This window comes from Hemitrygon akajei, chromosome 27 (assembly GCF_048418815.1).
Source record: "Hemitrygon akajei chromosome 27, sHemAka1.3, whole genome shotgun sequence".
In the NCBI taxonomy this organism is placed as follows: domain Eukaryota; kingdom Metazoa; phylum Chordata; class Chondrichthyes; order Myliobatiformes; family Dasyatidae; genus Hemitrygon; species Hemitrygon akajei.
In genome coordinates, this window is record NC_133150.1 from 2,106,187 (window position 1) to 2,127,073 (window position 20,887).

Below are 20,887 nucleotides of genomic sequence, written 5' to 3' on the forward strand. Positions count from 1 at the left end.
GAAAATTGCAAATATCAGTCAACTCTTTAAGAAAGGAGGAAGGCAGCAGAGAAGAAATTATAGACCAGTTAGCCTGACCTCAATGGTTGGGAAGATGTTGGAGTCAATTGTTGAGGATGAGGTGATAAGAGTACTTGGTGACATGGGACAAGATAGGACAAAGTCAGCATAGTTCCCTTAGGGGAAAATCCTGCCTGATGAACCTATTGGGATTCTTTGAATGATAAGGGAATGATGTTGTATATTTGGACTTTCAGAAGGCCTTTGAAAAGGTGCCACACATGAGGCTGCTTACCAAGTTAAGAGCCCATGGTATTACAGGGAAGTTACTAACATGGTTAGAGTATTGGCTGATTGGTAGGAGGCAGCAAATGGGAATAAAAGGATCCTTTTCTGGTTGGCTGCCTAGATGGCTTTGATGCCAAGTTTGCAGATGATACGAAGATTTCTTGAGGGGCAGGTAGTGTTGAGGAAACAGGTAGGATGCAGAAGGACAGATTAGGAAACTGGGCAAAAAAGTGGCAAATGAAAAACAATATTGGAAAATGCATGGTCATGCACTTTAGTAGTAGAAATAAATGTGCAGACATTTCTAAATAGGGAGAAAATCCAAAAATCTGAGATGCAAATGGATTTGGAAGTCCTTGTGCAGAACACCCTGAAGGTTAAACTTGCAGGTTGAGTTGGTGGTGAGAAGGCAAATGCAATGTTAGCATTTGTTTCAAGCGGTCTAGAATACAAGCACAGGGATGTGATGCTGAGGCTTTATAAGGCAATGGTGAGGTCTCACCTGAGTATTGTGAACAGTTTTGGGCTCCTCATCCAAGAAAAGATGTGCTGGCATTGGAGAGGGTCCAGAGGAGGTTTACAAGGATGATTCCAGGATCAAAGGGTCAACATACCGAGGAATGTTTGATGGCTCTGGGTTTGTACTCGCTGGAATTTAGAAGAACGAGGAGGGGATCTCATCAAAAACTGTCGAATGTTGAAAGGCCTGCACAGAGTAGATTTGTAAACGTTTCTTATGGTGGGGGACTCTAGGCCAAAAGGACATCCATTTAAAACCATATAACCATATAACAATTACAGCACGGAAACAGGCCATCTCGGCCCTTCTAATCCGTGCTGAATGCTTAATCTCACCTAGTTCCACCGACCTGCACTCCGCCCATAATAGAGATGCGGAGAAATTTCTTTAGGCAGAGGGTGGTGAATTTGTGTAATTTATTACCACAGGCAGACATGGAGGCCAGGTAGTTTAAGGCAGAGCTCAATAGGTTCTTGACTGGACATAGCTTCAAAGGTTACCGGGGGTGGGGCTAAGAAGGGGAAAACAGGATCAGCCATAACTGAATGGCAGAGAGACTCAATGGGCCAAATGGCCTAAATCTGCTCCAATATCTTATGTCTTAGTCTGTCTATGGTTTTATAACCTGTGCTATCATTCCCTGTACTCATCACCTAACACCTCTGCAGATGCTGAAAATCCAGAGCAACACACACAAAATGCTGGAGGAACTGAGCAGGCCAGGCTGCATCCATGGAAAGGAGTACAGAGTCGGCATTTCAGGCCGAAACCATTCATCAGGACTGGAAAGGAAGGAGAAGCTGCGAGAATATAAAAGGGTGGAGGGGAAGGGAAAGAGGACAAGCTAGAAAGTAATAGGTGAAGCCAAACGGACGGGGATGAAGTAAAAAGCAGGGAGGTGAAAAGTGGAAAAGTAAAAGGGCTGAAGGAATCTATTGGAGAGGAGAGTGGACCATCTGAGAAAGGGAAGAAGGAGTGAGCACTGGGGGAGGTGACAGGCAAGTGAGGAGAAAAGACTAGAGTGGGAATTAGAAGAGGGAGGGGAAGAGTAAAAGAAGAAGCCCATACCCGGTCTATATGCCATCACCTCACAAAGAGTCACACTGTCTAAATCACTCCACCTCCTGTCCGTTCACAAACTGTCTATACCCCTCCACCTCCTGTCCGTTCACACTCTCTAAATCCCTCCACCTCCTGTCCGTTCACACTCTCTAAATCCCTCCACCTCCTGTCCGTTCACACACTATGTCCCTCCATCACCTGTCTGTTCAAACTGTCTATACCCCTCCACCTCCTGACCGTTCACACACTATGTCCCTCCATCTCCTGTCTGTTCAAACTGTCTATACCCCTCCACCTCCTGACCGTTCACACACTATGTCCCTCCATCTCCTGTCTGTTCAAACTGTCTATACCCCTCCACCTCCTGACCGTTCACACACTATGTCCCTCCATCTCCTGTCCATTCACACTATGTCCCTCCACCTCCTGTCCGTTCACACTGTCTGTTTCCCTCCACCTGATGTCCGTTCACACTGTCTGTTTCCCTCCACCTCCTGCCCATTCACACTATCTATATCCCTCCACCTGATGTCCGTTCACACTGTCTATATCCCTCCACCTGATGTCCGTTCACACTGTCTATATCCCTCCACCTGATGTCCGTTCACACTGTCTATATCCCTTCACCTCCTGTCCATTCACACTGTCTTTATCCCTCCACCTGATGTCCGTTCACACTGTCTATATCCCTCCACCTGATGTCCGTTCACACTGTCTATATCCCTCCACCTCCTGTCCATTCACACTGTCTATATCCCTCCACCTCCTGTCCATTCACACTGTCTATATCCCTCCACCTCCTGTCCATTCACACTGTCTATATCCCTCCACCTGATGTCCGTTCACACTGTCTATATCCCTCCACCTCCTGTCCATTCACACTGTCTATATCCTTACACCTCCTGTCCATTCACACTGTCTATATCCCTCCACCTCCTGTCCATTCACACTGTCTATATCCCTTCACCTCCTGTCCATTCACACTGTCTATATCCCTCCACCTGATGTCCGTTCACACTGTCTATATCCCTCCACCTCCTGTCCATTCACACTGTCTTTATCCCTCCACCTCCTGTCCATTCACACTGTCTATATCCTTACACCTCCTGTCCATTCACACTGTCTATATCCCTCCACCTGATGTCCGTTCACACTGTCTATATCCCTCCACCTGATGTCCGTTCACACTGTCTATATCCCTCCACCTCCTGTCCATTCACACTGTCTTTATCCCTCCACCTGATGTCCGTTCACACTGTCTTTATCCCTCCACCTCCTGTCCATTCACACTGTCTATATCCCTTCACCTCCTGTCCATTCACACTGTCTTTATCCCTCCACCTGATGTCCGTTCACACTGTCTATATCCCTCCACCTGATGTCCGTTCACACTGTCTATATCCCTCCACCTCCTGTCCATTCACACTGTCTTTATCCCTCCACCTCCTGTCCATTCACACTGTCTTTATCCCTCCACCTGATGTCCGTTCACACTGTCTTTATCCCTCCACCTCCTGTCCATTCACACTGTCTATATCCCTTCACCTCCTGTCCATTCACACTGTCTTTATCCCTCCACCTGATGTCCGTTCACACTGTCTATATCCCTCCACCTCCTGTCCATTCACACTGTCCTTATCCCTCCACCTGATGTCCGTTCACACTGTCTTTATCCCTCCACCTGATGTCCGTTCACACTGTCTATATCCCTCCACCTCCTGTCCGTTCACACTGTCTATATCCCTCCACCTGATGTCCGTTCACACTGTCTATATCCCTCCACCTCCTGTCCATTCACACTGTCTATATCCCTCCACCTGATGTCCGTTCACACTGTCTATATCCCTTCACCTGATGTCCGTTCACACTGTCTTTATCCCTCCACCTGATGTCCGTTCACACTGTCTATATCCCTCCACCTCCTGTCCGTTCACACTGTCTATATCCCTCCACCTCCTGTCCATTCACACTGTCTTTATCCCTCCACCTGATGTCCGTTCACACTGTCTTTATCCCTCCACCTGATGTCCGTTCACACTGTCTATATCCCTCCACCTCCTGTCCGTTCACACTGTCTATATCCCTCCACCTCCTGTCCATTCACACTGTCTTTATCCCTCCACCTGATGTCCGTTCACACTGTCTATATCCCTCCACCTCCTGTCCATTCACACTGTCTATATCCCTCCACCTCCTGTCCGTTCACACTGTCTATATCCCTCCACCTCCTGTCCATTCACACTGTCTTTATCCCTCCACCTGATGTCCGTTCACACTGTCTATATCCCTCCACCTCCTGTCCATTCACACTGTCTTTATCCCTCCACCTGATGTCCGTTCACACTGTCTATATCCCTCCACCTCCTGACCATTCACACTGTCTATATCCCTCCACCTCCTGTCAGTTCACACTGTCTTTATCCCTCCACCTGCTGTCTGTTCACACTGTCTATATCCCTCCACCTGCTGTCCGTTCACACTGTCTATATCCCTCCACCTCCTGTCCATTCACACTGTCTATATCCCTCCACCTGATGTCCGTTCACACTGTCTATATCCCTCCACCTCCTGTCCATTCACACTGTCTATATCCCTCCACCTGATGTCCGTTCACACTGTCTATATCCCACCACCTCCTGTCCATTCACACTGTCTTTATCCCTCCACCTGATGTCCGTTCACACTGTCTATATCCCTCCACCTCCTGTCCATTCACACTGTCTATATCCCTCCACCTGATGTCCGTTCACACTGTCTATATCCCTCCATCTCCTGTCCATTCACACTGTCTTTATCCCTCCACCTCCTGTCCATTCACACTGTCTTTATCCCTCCACCTGATGTCCGTTCACACTGTCTATATCCCTCCACCTGCTGTCCGTTCACACTGTCTATATCCCTCCACCTGCTGTCCGTTCACACTGTCTATATCCCTCCACCTCCTGTCCATTCACACTGTCTATATCCCTCCACCTGCTGTCCGTTCACACTGTCTATATCCCTCCACCTCCTGTCCATTCACACTATCTATATCCCTCCACCTCCTGTGCATTCACACAGGCTCCAAACCGTATTGGTTTCTACCACTTCAACTAACAGAACCCTCCACACTCCTGCAACTCTTTGAAAATGAAAACATCTATCCCGTTAATTTATACCTGTGCCCCTCTGTCATAGAGTACTTTAGCACAGAAACACACCCTTCATCCCATTTTGTCAGTGCCAAACTAGTATTCAATTGTTTTGCACCTGGGACATACCCCTCCTATCCATCTACTTACCCAAATTTCTGTTAAATCTTGCAATCAAATCTGCTTGTTCCACACCCTCTCCACCCTGAGTGAAGTGCTCCTCGTGTTCTCTTTAAATATTTTACAATTGACCTTTGCTTTCTAGTTGTGAATCTCATCGAAGCTCAGTAGAAAAAGCTTGTTTGCGTTTACCCTATCTATACCCCTCATAATCTCACCACTTTGTCCTACACACCAGGGAATAAAGTCCGAACATTTCCAACCTTTCCCTGTAACTCTGATCCTCAAGTCCCAGCAACATACTTGGAATTTCTCTGTACTCTTTCAAACTCATTGATATCTTTTCTGTAGGTAGGTGACCAGAATTACACAGAGATTCCAAATTCAACATAACATCGCAACTTAATCCTTTGATTTACGTAGGCCAGCGTACCAAAAGCTTTCTTTACAATTCTCTCTTGCTGTGACATCACTTTCAAGGAATTAGGGATCTCTATCCTCATTGCCCTGCAGCTGACCATGCAAGCCCGAGCATGGTGTGTCCTCCCAAACTGCAAAATGTCATACTTAATATTTGGCATTTTCACCCTACAGAAAGAGACTCCAAACATCGAGCCTATCTGTGCCTCACATCGTTCTACAGACTTCTAGAAATAAGACTTTATGTCACACTATTAGCTCCTGAAACTCTAGAAAAAACAATTCAAGTTCGTCTGACTTCTCCACATGCTCTCAAATCCAAGAAACATCCTGGTGAACCTCTCCTGCCCATCTCCAAAGCCTCCACATTCTCCTTATAAATCAGCAATGATCGAATGGTTGACTCGACTTAGTGAGCTGATCGGCCCAATTTTGCTTCCTTGTCTTATGACAGGGGACCAGAGCTGCACACAACTCCATCATGAATGGTCCTAAGCCCCGCTGCAAAACCAGGAGGGCTGGGCATGAGCCAGCAACACCATCCTGCAAAAAAACAGAGCTACAGAAAAACTAAGAGAAGCTCTAAAAGACCTGATCCCTGGGAGACAAAGGACCTTCGCCTAGAAGGCATTTGAAGTCGCATCGGAAGTGGAAGCCACTGGGCTCAGGACTCTGGTGAGCTGCTGTTGGTGACCTATGCTCCACTAAAGGGCTGATGAGCTTCAGAGGAACTGCACACCATTAATTCCCTTTTTCCAAAACCAGGAATTATAAGTCTCCAGCTTCAGGAATTTGCATCCCAAATATTGAAAACCATAGGCCTGATTTTATCCTCACAAATCAATGAATATATTGTAACAAAAAGATCACTCCCTACTTTGTACATAGTTTTCTTATTTTGATTGTTCTTTCTCTCCTCTCCTTTCTACCTCAGATAATTATTATGTGGACATTTGTGACAAATATGACTATATGATATATATGTACAGTATCTGAAATACACCTTATGGAAATGTTTGTTTGATGATAAACTTCAATAAAAAATAAATTACAAAAAAAAAGAAAATCACAATGCAACATTCAAACATGTTTAAGAAAAAAAAATCACTGAATAGACCAGAGCAAAAGCGTGAAGTACAAACCACACAAAACGTAGAGCTACCCATGTGGGCACAAAATGGCTTTCCATGCAGTTAAGAGGACAACAGCAAATTCAGGGGGTTTGAGGCAAAGGATATAATTTATTAGGTACATCTGCTCATTAATGCAAATATCTAATCAGCCAATGATGTGGCAGCAATTCGATGCATAAGAGCATGCAGACATGGTCAAAACGTTCAGTTGTTGTTCAGACCAAACATCAAAATAGGGAAGAAATGTCTAAGTGACATTGCTGGTGCCAGACTGGGTGGTTTGAGTATCTGAGAAACCGCTGATCTCCTGGGGTTTTCACACACAACAGTCTCTAGAATTTACAAAGAATAGTGCAAAAAAAACATCCAATGAGCAGCAGGGTCTGTTGGTGAAAACACCTTGTTATTGAGAGAGGTCAGAGGAGAATGGCCAGATTGGTTCCAGCTGACAGGAAGACGATAGTAATTCAAACAGCAATGGGCAACAACAGTTCTCTGCAGAAGAGCATCTTTGAACACACATGTCAAACCTTGAAGTGGTTGACATTGGGCTACAGTAGGTTCCACTCTTCTACCTCACCAAAGAGGCTACTGAGTGTAGATTTTGGAACCACTCAATGGGTTTCCTTCGTTTTCCATTTTGGAGCCTTAAGGCAGGAGTCTCCTTTGCCTCAAAAGGTCTATATCCTCCCACAACCCCATTACTGCCTCTCCCTGCCTGCCATTTGCTGCTGTCACCCCCACCCAAGGAAGATAAAGAGGTGGTAGATCAGAATTTAGATTCAAGGTCAATTACCATAGATTCCCAAAATGCTGTTCCTCCGCTGGCGGCCAATAAAAACAGGACAATTATGAAGATTTGCACTTCAGTCACATCAATTCTAATTGGGCAAAGAAAGCATAAATCAGATTTATAGCTATTCAGAGAAAGTTAGTCCAACCCAAAGCAAAGCAATTGCTGTTCTGCCATGCATCACACCAGGAGTAACGTGCTCTATTAGACCTTCCCCTCCTCAGCTCAAAATCACTAATCATTGACCTTTCCCCCAGGAATGACAGAGTTAACGCATTAGGAGCGTGTGATGGATCTGGGCCTGTTCTCGCTGGAGTTAAGAATGAGAGAGGATCTTCCTGAAACTTATCGAATTTGAAAGGCCTAGTCAGAGTGGATGTGGAGAGGATATTTCCCCATTAGTGGGGAAGTCTAGCACCAGAATAGAAGGACATCCTTTCAGAACAGATATGAGCAGGACTTACTTTAGCCAGAAGCTGGTGAATCTGTGGAATTCATTGCCACAGACAGCTGTGGAGGCCAAGTCATTGGGTATATTTAAAGTGAAGGATGTAGGTTCTTAATTAATAAGGATGTCAAAGGTTACAGGGAGAAGGTGCAGGAAAACGAGGATGAGCATGTGGGCCAGAAAGAATTATAATCTACAAATCAGTGAACACGAATGAAGGCACCCATTTTGTGAGACTGTCCTTGTAGCCGCCATTTTGTGAACTGGTTCTTCTTCAGGGATAACTTAATCAGAGCAACTGAACATGAACACAAGGAGTTACTGTGAGGATCTGCTAAACCTGAGACCATTCTCCAGTAAAAAGCTGTTTATTATGTGAAATGGCAGGAACAGCCAGTGACTCTGGTCGTTTGGGCCCAGTGCTTGGCTGACCTAGCCAGATTGGTTTGAACCAGTCCAAGTTGGGCAAAACAACAGACACAAGGCTTCAGGAAATAACCATAAATGCTTTTAGCCCTGAGCCACATCCAATGAGAACCTGGACCTGACACAGGCCATAAGCCCACAGCATTCAAAACATCATAACTGATCCCATAAAATAATGAATAATAATAGAGGATTTTGGGAAACAGGCAGCAACCACTCTGTGGAGACCAACCATCGTGTAGTGGAGATTACATCGGGATCAAGAAGAATGGCTGGCCAGCGTAGACACCTTTTCTTGCGTATTACCTTTGACATTCATAAAGGTGAGGAAAACCTGGTGGATATGAACACAGGTTTCTCGTTTTGTAAAATGTGTATTTGTTAGCTGAGCTAATAAAGGTACTTGTCAGTAAATACAGATTCACTCTATGCTTACTAATCATTATTATTCAGGGTTAATCCTTTTAACAAGAGGGTTAAGGAATCAGCCATGATGGATTGGAGGAGAAGAGTCGATGGGCCAAGGGGCTTAATTCTGTCTATGGTGCAGAACCCTTCAAAAGAGAGAATCAATAGTTGCTGTTAATCTCTGCTTGAGTTAGAGAAAGGGTCATTGTAGGCATTGCCGAGAAGCTGCTGGGATTGGGGAAAGGACTCCCCATCATCAAGCTGACCTCTACTGAAGGCGTTGGGTGGATAATTTTGCTTGGTCATTAAAACATGCCTGTCTGCTCTGACTTAAAAATCAGAGGTGTACAGGGACTTGCGAGTCTTTGTATAGGACTGCTGGCAGGTTGAGTCAATGGTGAGGAAAGCAATTTCAAGGGGACTAGAATATAAAACCAAAGATGGAATACTGAGGCTTTATAAGGCATTGGTCAGACTGCACAGAGTATTTGTGAGCTGTTTTAGGCCCACTATCTATGAAAAGATGTGCTGGCATTGGAGAGGGTCCACAGGAAGTTCACAAGAATGATTCTGGGAATGAAAGGGTTAACATATAACGAGCATTTGATGGCTCTGGGCCTGTACTCACTGGAGTGTAGAAGAATGGGAGGGGTACTCATTGAACTTATCGAATACTGAATGGCCCAGATAGGGTGAATATGGGGAGGATGTTTCCTATAGTGGGGGAGTCTAGTATCTGAGGGCACAGCCTCAGAATAGAAGGATGCCCATTTAGAACAGAGATGAGGAGGAATTTCTTTAGCCAGAGGGTAGTAACTCTGTGGGATTCATTGACATAGACGTCTGTGGAGGCCAAATAACTGAGTATGCCTAAAGCAGAGATTAATAGGTTCCTGATTGGTCAAGCCGCCAAAGGTTACGGGAAAAAGGCAGGAGAGTGGGTTGAGATGTGAATGAATGGTGCAGCAGACTTGATGAGCCGAATGGACTAATTCTACTCCTATGCCTTATGGTCATATAACCAGATAGTTGCCTCAGAATTATGGGTGAGGTGGCCAATGCAGCAGGGAGAGGGCTCGATTTATACATTCAGGGAGGGATAAAGGAAAACAGATTGAAGAGCAACACTTTCTACTGGGGGATGGGGCAATAGTAGAATGAATCTTTACCAGCAGAGATACAGCTGAAAGAGCAAATGCTTCATGACCTACTGTTGTCAGCGTGGAGTTTACACATCCCACGAGAGAGTGTGTTTTCAGGTTTCTTCCCACATCCCAAAAGTGCATGGGATGATTAACTGGCTGCCATAATTTGCCCTTGGTGTGTGGGTTGTGAGAGAATCCAGCAGTAGTAGATGGAAATGTGGGGAGAATAAATGGGGAATATTTCCCACAGGTTCTTCAATGGCCTAGTGGTTAATCATGAGAATGACTCTGGGGATGAAAGAGTTAGCATGAGGAGTCTTTACTAATTCCGGGCACATACTCATTGGAGTTTAGAAGGATGAAAGTGGATCTGATTGGAACCTATCAAATGTTGAAAGGCCTTGATAGAGTGAATGTGGAGAGGATGTTTCCTATAGTGGGAGAGTCTAGGACCAGAGGGCACAGACTCAGAGTAAAGACACGATCACTAGAACAGAGATGAGGAGAAATTTCTTTAGCCAGAGGGTGGAGAAGCAGTGGAATTCATTACTAAGTCACTGGATATATTTAAAGTGGAGGTTAACAGGTTCTTGATTAGTTAGCTGTCAAAAGTTACAGGGAGAAGGCAGAATGGGGTTGAGAGGGATAACAAATCAGCCATGATGCAATGGCAAAGCAAACTCCTATATTTTAGGGGTCAGTGCAGCCAGGGTTTGATTCCCAGTCATGGAAGATTGTGAACAGCGGAACTGTAGCATAATGCTTTACAGTGTCAGTGACCCGTGTTCAAATTCTGCCACGTAAGGAGTCTCTCCCCATGCCCGTACGGGTTTCCTCCGGGTGTTCTCCTTCCACATTCCAAAGACGCACAGGTTAGTAATTGGGATGTACAGGCTTGGGTCTGCTACTGTGCTATGGAAATAAATAAACATGAGTGGCTGGAACTGGGTGCAAAAAGGTCTCGTTCCTTTGTTGCACCTTTCACCCCTTTCCTCAACCAGACACACTTGGAGCCTGAAATGTTTTACAGTAATTCACCTTGCCTACCTTCTGCAGTGTGAACAGTGGTGTAGTCACAAAAAACACTCCCTTACGCTACCTTAAGGTGTACAAAGTTAAGGGGGGTATAGATAAAGTAAATGTAAGTAGGCTAATTCCTCTCAAGGTGGGTGAGACTAGAACTGGAGATCAAGGGTTAACGGTTAAAGGTGAAAGGCTTCAGGGAAACCTGAGGGGCAGCCTTTTCAAGCAGAGGGTAGTGAGAGTGCGACACGAGCTGCCAGCGCAAATGATGGATGCGGGTTCGATTTCAAAATGCAAGAGAAATTTGGACAGGTACATAGATTGGAGGGATGTGGAGAGCGACATTCTGGGGGCAGCTCAATGGGACTGGTCAGAATAACAACTCAGCAGGGGTTATGCCATGGACTCCTACCATTAACTGAGGGGTCTGTGGACCCCAGGTTGGGAACCCCTGGACTGAAAGGCCTGTTAGAGTTCTATGACTCCATGACCTTTCTGGAACGAAGATGCCAGAGACCTAGGAGCAGAATTAGGCCATTCAGCCCATTGAGCCTGCTCTGCCATTCCATCATGGCTGATTTATTTTCCTTCTCAAACTCATTCTCCTGTCTTCTCCTCGTAACCTTTGACACACTAAGCAAGAACCTATCAGCCCCCACTTAAACTATACCCAATGATGACCTCCACAGCTGCCTGTGGCAATGAATTCCACAGATTCACCACCCCAGGTTACAGAAATTTCTCATCTCTGTTCAATGATGTCCCTCTATACTGAGACTGGATCTTCTGGCCCTCAACTCCCCCACTAAAAGAAACATCCTCTCCATATCCACTCTACCTAGGTTTTGTATGCCACTGGTATTTCTAGGGTTAATTCTTGACCGGGAACGGCTGGCGGATCCGAGGGGGATGAGGACGTTTCTGACTGTGATGCATTACGGAACGGCCATTTTGATAGGCTGCAGTCATCGTGCGTGCACCCGCAAGACCGCTGTTTACCGGCGTGCTCCACATTGAGGGCCCCCAAACCACCGTCACAACTTGTGCTGATACAATGCAGAGCTGGGCTTCAGTGATGTCAAATCTGTCGGTCAGGGAATAATTAGAACTCAATGAAACAACGCGCACAGAACAAAAATGCACCAAGAGGCATAAAGCACGACAGCTCCTTGCAATGATGGCCTAGGTCCAATTACACCCCACCCCACCCCCCAGGATCTCAAAGGACAAAGCGGGCAACTTTGGGCAGGCGATACCAGAGGAAGGCTTCCCTTTGTACACAGCAAGTGTTGGGTCCATGGAATGCACTGCCAGTTATGGTGGCTGAAGCAGGTACATTAGGGGCATTTAAGGGAAGAGGACTCTGTGGGAGGGAAGGGTTAGATTGATCCTGGAGTAGGTTAAAGGGTTGGCACAACATCGTGGGCCAGAAGGCCTGCACTGTTCTATGTTCCAAGTTCAAATTATTCCCTCATTAGGAGATAGGATACGGAAGATTTAAAGAGGGTGCAAAGGAGATTTAGCAGGATGCTGCTTGGATTGGAGAGCATGTCTTACGAGGATAGGCTGAGCAAGCTAGGACTTTTCTCTTTGGAGCAAAGAAGGACAAGAGGTGACTTGATAGCAGTCCACAAAATGATAAGAGGCAGTGATAGCATGGATGGAGACTTTTTCTCAGGATGAAAATGGGTAATATGAGGGAGGGATACTATTAATGTAATTGCTGGAAAGCATAGAGGGGATGTCAAAGGCTTTTTTAAAAAAAAAACATCGAGTGGTGGGTGCGTGGAACACGCTGCCAGGGTGATGGTAGAGGCAAGTACATCAGGGATGTTTAGGAGACACATGCATGAAAGAAAAATGGAGGCTCTGTGGGAGGGAAGGGTTAGACTGATCTTGGATCAGGTTAAAGGGTCAGCACAACATTGCAGGCCAAGGGCCTGTGCTGTTCTATGTTCGATGCTCAAATTATTGCCTCATTGTAGGAAGGATATGCAAGATTTAGAAATACTGCAGAGCAGGATTACCAGGATGCTGCCTGGATTAGAGGGCATAATGAGGAGTGGTTGAGCGAGCTGGGGTTTTTCTCTTTGGACCAAAGAAGGATGTGAGGCAATTTGATAGAGGTATAGATCAAGCGGACAGCCAGAGACTTTTTCCCAGGATGAAAATTGCTAATACGAGCAGTCATACTATCAATGCGATTGATGGAAAGGATAGAATGGATGTCAGAGGTAGTTTTTTTATACACAGAGAGGAGGGTGAGCACAGGGAAGAGCTAGATTGATCTTGGAGTAGATTAAAAGGGCAGCACAACTTCATGGCCAAAGGGCCTGTACTGTTCAAATCTAAAGTGGAATTTGTTAGCAAAAGCAGCTAGGTGACCCATTTAAAAGGAAAAATATGCACAGAAATAACTTGGGCTCTAACAACACTCCCCACCTGAGGGGTCCATGATTGCACTCAAGGGGAGAGAACAGGCTAGTTATGCCGTAGGTATTCAGGGAACCTCCAGCCACCAGGCATCAGGGTGGGGGGAGAACAGTTTGTGGATTTTCTCAACCTGGTCAATACTCACATGCCAAAACGCAGCGTCCCAGAGACGTATGTCTGCCAGTGAGCGCAGTAGAACATGAACACGCCAGCGAAACAGCAGAAGAACATCCAGTCTGGGTTGGTGCCGAGCTGCACAGCTATACATATCCCCAGGACGACAAAGACTGCGGGCAGTAAGGGGCAAGAATTTATTAAAAACAAAACACGCTTCAAGCAAACTGTGGACACAAGAAATGCTGGAAATGTTGAGCAACACGCACAAAATGCTGGAGAAACTGTCAGTCAGCACCAATGGTTCAAGGCAATATCCTTCATTGGGGCTGTAGGGGAAGGGGGCAGAAGGTGGCAGGTGATAGGTGAGACCAGGTGAGCTGAATTCCTCCACATTGTGGGTGTCATGCTTTAGAAACCCTGCTGGCAGTGATTACCACTATTCCAATACATCAGACACTCAGAGCATACTTTATTAGTATGCCTGTACACCTGCTGATTAACAAAAATACCTAATCAGCCCATCATGTTGCTGTGCAGACCAAACATCAGAATGGGGAAGAAATCTGATCTAAGTGATTTTGACCATGAAATGATTGTTGGTGCCAGACGGGGTAGTTTCAGTATCTCAGAAACTCCTAAACTCCCGGGATTTTCATGCAGTCTCTAGAAGTTACAGAGAATGGTGTGAAAAAAATAACCAGTGAGCGGCTGATCTGTGGAAGAGAACACCTTGTTAACGAGAGAGGTCAGAGATTCAAGCTGACAGGAAGGAGATAACCACATGCTACAGCAATGGTGTGCAAAAGAGCATCTCTGAATACACAGGTTCAACTTGAAGTGGATGGACATCCACTCAGTGGCCACTTTATTAGGTATAGGACGTATCCATATAGGTCAGCTGTGGCACAAATACCCTTCAGTCAATGCAGCACCCAGATCAGGTTAAAACAAGTTTTCAATACTGCATGGCAACAAGACGGACGGTGGAAGTGGAGGTTGGCTGAGGGAAATGAGTCTCTGAGGTGAGAACATTTTGGTTCAAGCTTTGGTTCAATAGGCAAGATTAGAGAAGGACTGTGGAAGGTGGTACGAGAGAACAGTCCACTACAAGGTATCAGAGGCATACTGTGTCCAGTGCTGGTCTATTTTAGAGGGAGATTATTGAGACTTGGTTGTCACAAGGGCAGGAATGGCTCCTGGATGTTTCTGGGTTTGAGATGTTTCCAAAGGCACAGGGAGAAAGGTAAAGGAATGGCACTGCTAAATGTGAGGCCTTCGGTCGGTCAGGGTCGACTATGGATGTTGCATCCCAGCTGTCCACGTGATACACAAGCCAGGGCAGTTTGTGATGGAGAGCAAGCTGTTGCCCATGTAGCAGGCTCCAAGGAGCTGATGAATCCAAAGGAATGGCAGAGACCGATACAGTTTGGAACCAGCAATATCGCAGGAGTTGCCAAGTCAGCGTCGAACTGCCCTAGGAACTCCAGCTCCGATTTTTCAGAATTAGAATCAGGTTTTATTTCCTCAGAATTTACTCCCAAACCTTCTCCATGGGTGGGTATAGCCGCGAGACAGCGGAGGATTGAGATCAGAATTTTCCCTCCAGATGAGCTGCTAACCACAGCTGACAAGACCCATCTGCCTGAGGCAACTGGTTTTAAGGCACCAGTAACCCACCTCTGCTCCTCCTGTCAATGGAAATGGTTCTGAAGGGGTTAGTAGCTCAGCCACATGTTAAGGCCAAGAGCTGGACTTGGTTATCCCATTGGGGAACATTTAATACACAGTACAACAACCTTAAGGAACCAGTGATAGTATCACAGCTACAGAAAGAGGGGAAGCCATGGAGATATTGTCCATTGAGTCAGTGTGGGGGTTAATCAGGAACAGGAAAGGAGCAGTCACTGTACTGGGAATATTCTCTAGACCACATCTCCCAACCAATAGCAACAGAGACACTGAGGTGCCAATTAGGAAGCAGATTTTGGAAATTTGCAAAATACCAGGGTTGTTGTCATAGGAGACCTCAACTTCACTAATATTGATTGGCATCTTCTTAGTACAAAAGGTTTAGGTGGGACACAAATGTGTCCAGGATGGATTCCTGACACAATAGGTGAACAGCTAACTGGAGGAGAGAAGCCCATTTACTCTTTCATGCCTTACAATCTTATTTTCTACAGGATAAAGTTCACCTTCCATGCATTTACAAAGAAGGCAGAAGTGTCTACATTAGACCATATGACCATAAGATAAAGGAGCAGAATTCGGTGATTTGGCTCATTCAGATTGCTCCGCCATTTTATAATGGCTGATCCATTTTTTCTCTCAGCTCCAAACTCCTGCCCACTTCCCTTCCTTATTCTGGTGAACGGAGCGTAGATGCTTGGTGAAGCAGTCTCCCAATCTACAGAACAAGCGGGATATCCCGGTGGCCACCTATTTTAATTCCACTTCCCACTCCCATTCCGGTATGTCCATCCATGGCCTCCTCCATTGTCGTGATGAGGCCACATCAGGTTGGAGGAACAACATCTTATATTCTGTTTGGGTAGCCTCCAACTTGATGGCATAAACACTGATTTCTCAAACTTTCAGTAATGACCACCCCCCCTCACCATTTCCCTCTCTCACCTTATCTCCTTGCCTGCCCATCTCCCTGTGTTTCTTCCCCCTTATTCTTTCTTCCATGGCCTTCTGTCTCTTTCACCAATTAACTTTCCGGCTCTTTAAATCATTTCACCCCCTCCAGGTTTCACCTGTCACCTGGTGGTTCTCTCTCCCCTCCCATCTTTTAAATCTACTCCTCAGCTTTTTTTTCTCCAGTCCTGCCCAAGGTTTTCAGCACAAAAAGTCGACTGACCTTTTTTCCAATAGATGTTGCCTGGCCTGCTGAGTTCCTCCAGCATTTTGTGTGCGTAACAAACAAACTATTATATTTTTCATGTCTTTATTGAATACATTGTTCAATCATTCACAGTCTCAGCTGGAAAAAGTATGTGAACCCATGTATTTAATCACTGGTAAAATCTCCTTTAACAGCAATAACCTCCACCAAATGTTTCCTGTAGCTGCTGATCAGATGTACAATGCGAGGAGAAATTTTAGACCATTCCTCTGTACAAAACTGTTTCAGTTCATCAATATTTCTGGGATACCTTGCATGAACAGCCACCTTCAAGTCATGCCACAGCATTTCAATTGACTCGGCCATTCCAAAACACAATTTTCTCCTTTTTAAACCATTCTGTTGTTGATTTACTCTTGTCTTTCAGATCATTGTCTTGTTGTATCATCCACCTTCTATTAAGCTTCAGGTGACGGCCTGCTACCCCGACTCCTACAGACTTTGTCAGTAACCCGACTTTGTGTGTCTTTTTTTGAGTAAGACAGGGCACCTCTGCAACCCACACCTCCAATCCCATCTCATTGATTGGAACTCCTGACCCCCAAATTGCTTTTATAAAAGTCGTTTCTCAGAGGTTCACATACTTTTTTGAACCTAGACTGTTTGTTTAAATGCTGTACACAGCATTCTCCAAAAGAAGAGCAATTGTTTGTGTGTTATTAGTTTAGATTATGGTTTATTACATATTGGCACGTGGCCAAGTGGTTAAGGTGTTGGTCTAGTGATCTGAAGGTTGCTAGTTCGAGCCTCAGCTAAGGTAGCGTGTTGTGTCCTTGAGCAAAACACTTAACCACAGATTGCTCTGTGACGACACCGGTGCCAAGATGTATCGGCAGTTGCCCATGCTGCAAGACTCCCCTCTTCATGCCATCGATGTTGTCCAAGGAAAGTTGCCCTGCAAACTTTCCAAGGCGCAAATCTATGGTCTCTCGAAAACTAATGGATGCCTGTCTATCTAAGTTTAGACAGTTTGTGTTTGTCTACTATTGTGACTTAGATGAAGATCAAACCATATTTTGAGTCATTAAACCAGGTAATTGCAAATATTTTCTTGCAACTGTACGTATATTAAATCGTTAAATTAAAAAGTGAGAAAACAAATATAATGAAAAAGCTGAGGTAGTGCTCATGGGTTCAATGTTCATTTAGGAATTGGATGGCAGAGGCTGTTCTTGATTCGCTGTGTGTGTACCTTCAGGCTTCTGTTCCTCTCAGCATTACATCCTTGCTTTTATATTCTTGTCCCATTAAAGTGAAAGTTAACATCACTTTATTCTTTGGAGCGTAGAAGGTTGAGCGGGGACTTGATAGAGGTATTTAAAATTATGAGGGGGATAGATAGAGTTGACGTGGATAGGCTTTTTCCATTGAAAGTAGGGGAGATTCAAACAAGAGGACATGAGTTGATGGTTAGGGGGCAAAAGTTTAAGGGTAACACAAGGGGGAATTTCTTTACTCAGAGAGTGGTAGCTGTGTGGAACGAGCTTCCAGTAAAAGTGGTAGAGACAGGTTCGGTATTGTCATTTAAAGTAAAATTGGATAGATATATGGACAGGAAAGGAATGGAGGGTTACGGGCTGAGTGCGGGTCAGTGGGACTAGGTGAGAGTAAGTGTTTGGCACGGACTAGAAGGGCCGAGATGGCCTGTTTCCGTAATTGTTATATGGTTATATCGCATTTGCCTTCCTTGGCACAAACTCAACATTCAAATTAACCTCAAGGGAATCCTGCACAAGGACTCCCAAATCCCTTTGCACTTCAGATTTTTGTAATTCCTCTCCATGTAAAATCCAGTCAATCCTTTAATTTCTACACTGCCCAACACTGTATTCCATCTGCTATTTCTTTGCCCATTCTCCTAATCTGTCGAAGTCCTTCTGTAGCCTCTACTTTCTCAAAACTACCTGCCCCTCCACCTATTTTCATATGGTCTGCAAATTTTGCAACAAAGCTATAAATTCCATAATCTAAATCATTAACATATAACGTAAAAAGAAGCGGTCCTAACATAGACCCCCGTGAAACACCACTAGTCAGTCACTGGCAATGAGCCAGAAAGGTTCCTTTTATTCCCACTCTGTCTCCTACCAATCAGCCACTTCTTTATCCATGCTCGAACCTTTCCTGTAATACCATGGGCTCATAACTTGTTAAGCAGAATCATGTGAGGTACCTTGTCAAAGTCCTTCTGAAAACCCAAGTAAACAACATCAACTGATTCTCTTTTGTCCATCCTGCTTGTTATTTTTTCAAAGAATTGTCAGGCAATTTCAACAGATTTGTCAGGCAAGATTTTTCCTCAAGGAAACCATGCTGACTTCAGCCTATTTTATCCCGTGTCTACAAATAGCCTGAGACATCATTCTTAATAATCGACTCCAACATCTTCTGAGGTTAGACTAGCTGGCTTATAATTTCCTTTCTTCTGCCGCTCTCCCTTCTTGAAGAGTGGAGTGACATTTGCAATTTACCAGTCTTCTGGAACCATTCCCGATTCTAGTGATTCTTGAAAGATCATTACTAATGCTTCCTTAATTTCTTCAGCCACCTCTCAGAAACATGGGATGTACACCATCTGGTCCAGGTGACTTATCTTCAGACCTTTCAGTTTCTCAAGAACCTTCTCTTTAGTTTTGATAACTTCACACAGATGACCCCTGATATCTGCAAACTCCACCATGCTGCTGAAGCCTTACAGAAAATCTTTCCTACCGAAAGCATATACAACAGTCCATAACTGTTGTATGAGAACACTCATCACAGTACAACAGTCTCTGCTTTATTATTTTGTACATTATTGAACATTGGTACATTATTATCGGGTATATTATTATTAAGCCTGCACACTGCTAAGTGTGTTTTGAAATGTTGCTGCATTAACTAATGAATTTTCCACTTGGTATCAATGAACTACTTATTATTATTATAGCGTCTTCCACTGTGAAGACTGATGCAAAATATTTATTCAGTTTCTCCACCATTTCCTTGTCTCAAAAGTTCCGAAAGGAACTTTTGGTATCCTCTTTAATATTATTAGCTGGGAATCACTTGCTCTGGACCGCCCAACCTGGTGGAGCAGGACCACTAAAGGAGCATAAGCAGCAGAAATCAGACGCACTGCAAAGGCTCAGAGGAAACGCTCCACGCGCAAGGCTCGAGCTACCTCCACTTCCACTGCAGCACTTACCCTCATGTGCCCCACATGTGGGTGAGCTTTCAGGGCCCGGATTGATCTCACCAGTCACCTCCGGACCCACAGTCACAAACCCTCCACCTGACTGAAGTCGTGGTTGTCTTCGACGACTCCGAAGGACGAACAACATTGGCTAGCTTACTTATGTATTCCATCTTTACCTTCCTAATGATTTTCTTAGTTGCCTTCTGTTGGTTTTTAAAAGCTTCCCACCAATTTTCTCTCTATTATATTTTCTCTCTCTTTGGTTTTTATGTAGATTTTGACTTCTCTTGTTAGCCACAGTTGTGTCACCTTGTTTTTAGAATACTTCTTGCTCTTTGGGATGTATATATCCTGCACCTTCTGAATTACCTCCAGAAATTCCAGCCATTGCTGCTCTGCCGTCCTCCCTGCCAGTGTCCTTTTCCAATCAATTACGGACAACTCCTCTCTCATGCCTCTGTAATTCCCATTACTTCACTGTAATACTGATACACCTGACTTTAGCTTCTCCTTCTCAAATGTCAGGGTGAATTTGATCATATCATATCATATTACCAAGGGTTCTTTCACCTTATACTCTCTAATCAATTCTGGTTCTTTGCACAACACCCAATCCAGAATAGCTGATCCCCCTAGTGGGCTCAACCATGCGCTGCTTGAAAAAGCCATCTTATAGGCATTCTACAAACTCCCCCTCTTGGAATCCAACACCAAAATGATTTTCCCAATCTACCTGCATACTGAAATCCTCTGTAACTATTATAACATTGCCTTTTTAACATTCATTTTCTATCTCCCACTGTAAATTGTAGACCACATCCTTACAGTTGTCTGGGGTTCTGTATATAACTTCCATCAGTGTCATTTTACCTTTGCTTTTCCTTAGCTCTATCCACAATGCTACAAGTTCATCTACCTGATTCCATATACACCACACATTCAAATACAACACCTTCAGCCTGTATTCACCCTTTTCAATTCTGTCCATCTTTTACATTACAACTCAGTCTGTTGACTGCAGTTTTGCCCTATCATCAGCCTCTCTTTGCTACGAGTCCAGCACATTGCCTCTGTTTGTCATCTTCAGCACTATCAGTCCGTTTCTCACCCCCCTGCCACATTAGTATAAACCCACCTAAACAACTCTTAGGATATTGGACCCCTCAGGTTCAGGTGTAACCTGTCCCTTTTGTACAGGTCATACCTTCCCCAGAAAAGATCCCAATGATCCATAAATCTGAACCCCTGCCACCTGCACCAGTTCCTCAGCCACACATTCACCTGCCAAATCATCCTATTCTTATGCTCACTGGCAAATGGCACAGGCAACAATC

General features: G+C 44.8%; 1 protein-coding gene across 2 annotated transcripts in view; it reads right to left on the minus strand.

Annotated features, from left to right (window-relative positions):
* Positions 1-20,887, minus strand: part of LOC140717084 (choline/ethanolaminephosphotransferase 1-like) — a 100,784-nt gene that overhangs the window by 20,572 nt on the left and 59,325 nt on the right. Inside the window, exons 3-4 of one of the 2 annotated variants that reach the window (XM_073030265.1) lie at positions 13,496-13,637; positions 7,471-7,555 (exon numbers count right to left, since the gene is read on the minus strand). In XM_073030265.1, coding sequence (XP_072886366.1) covers positions 7,471-7,555; positions 13,496-13,637 — 227 coding nt within the window. Of the gene's footprint in view, positions 1-7,470; positions 7,556-11,916; positions 12,002-13,495; positions 13,638-20,887 lie in introns of both variants that reach the window. The other variant, XM_073030266.1, reaches the window with a different exon arrangement.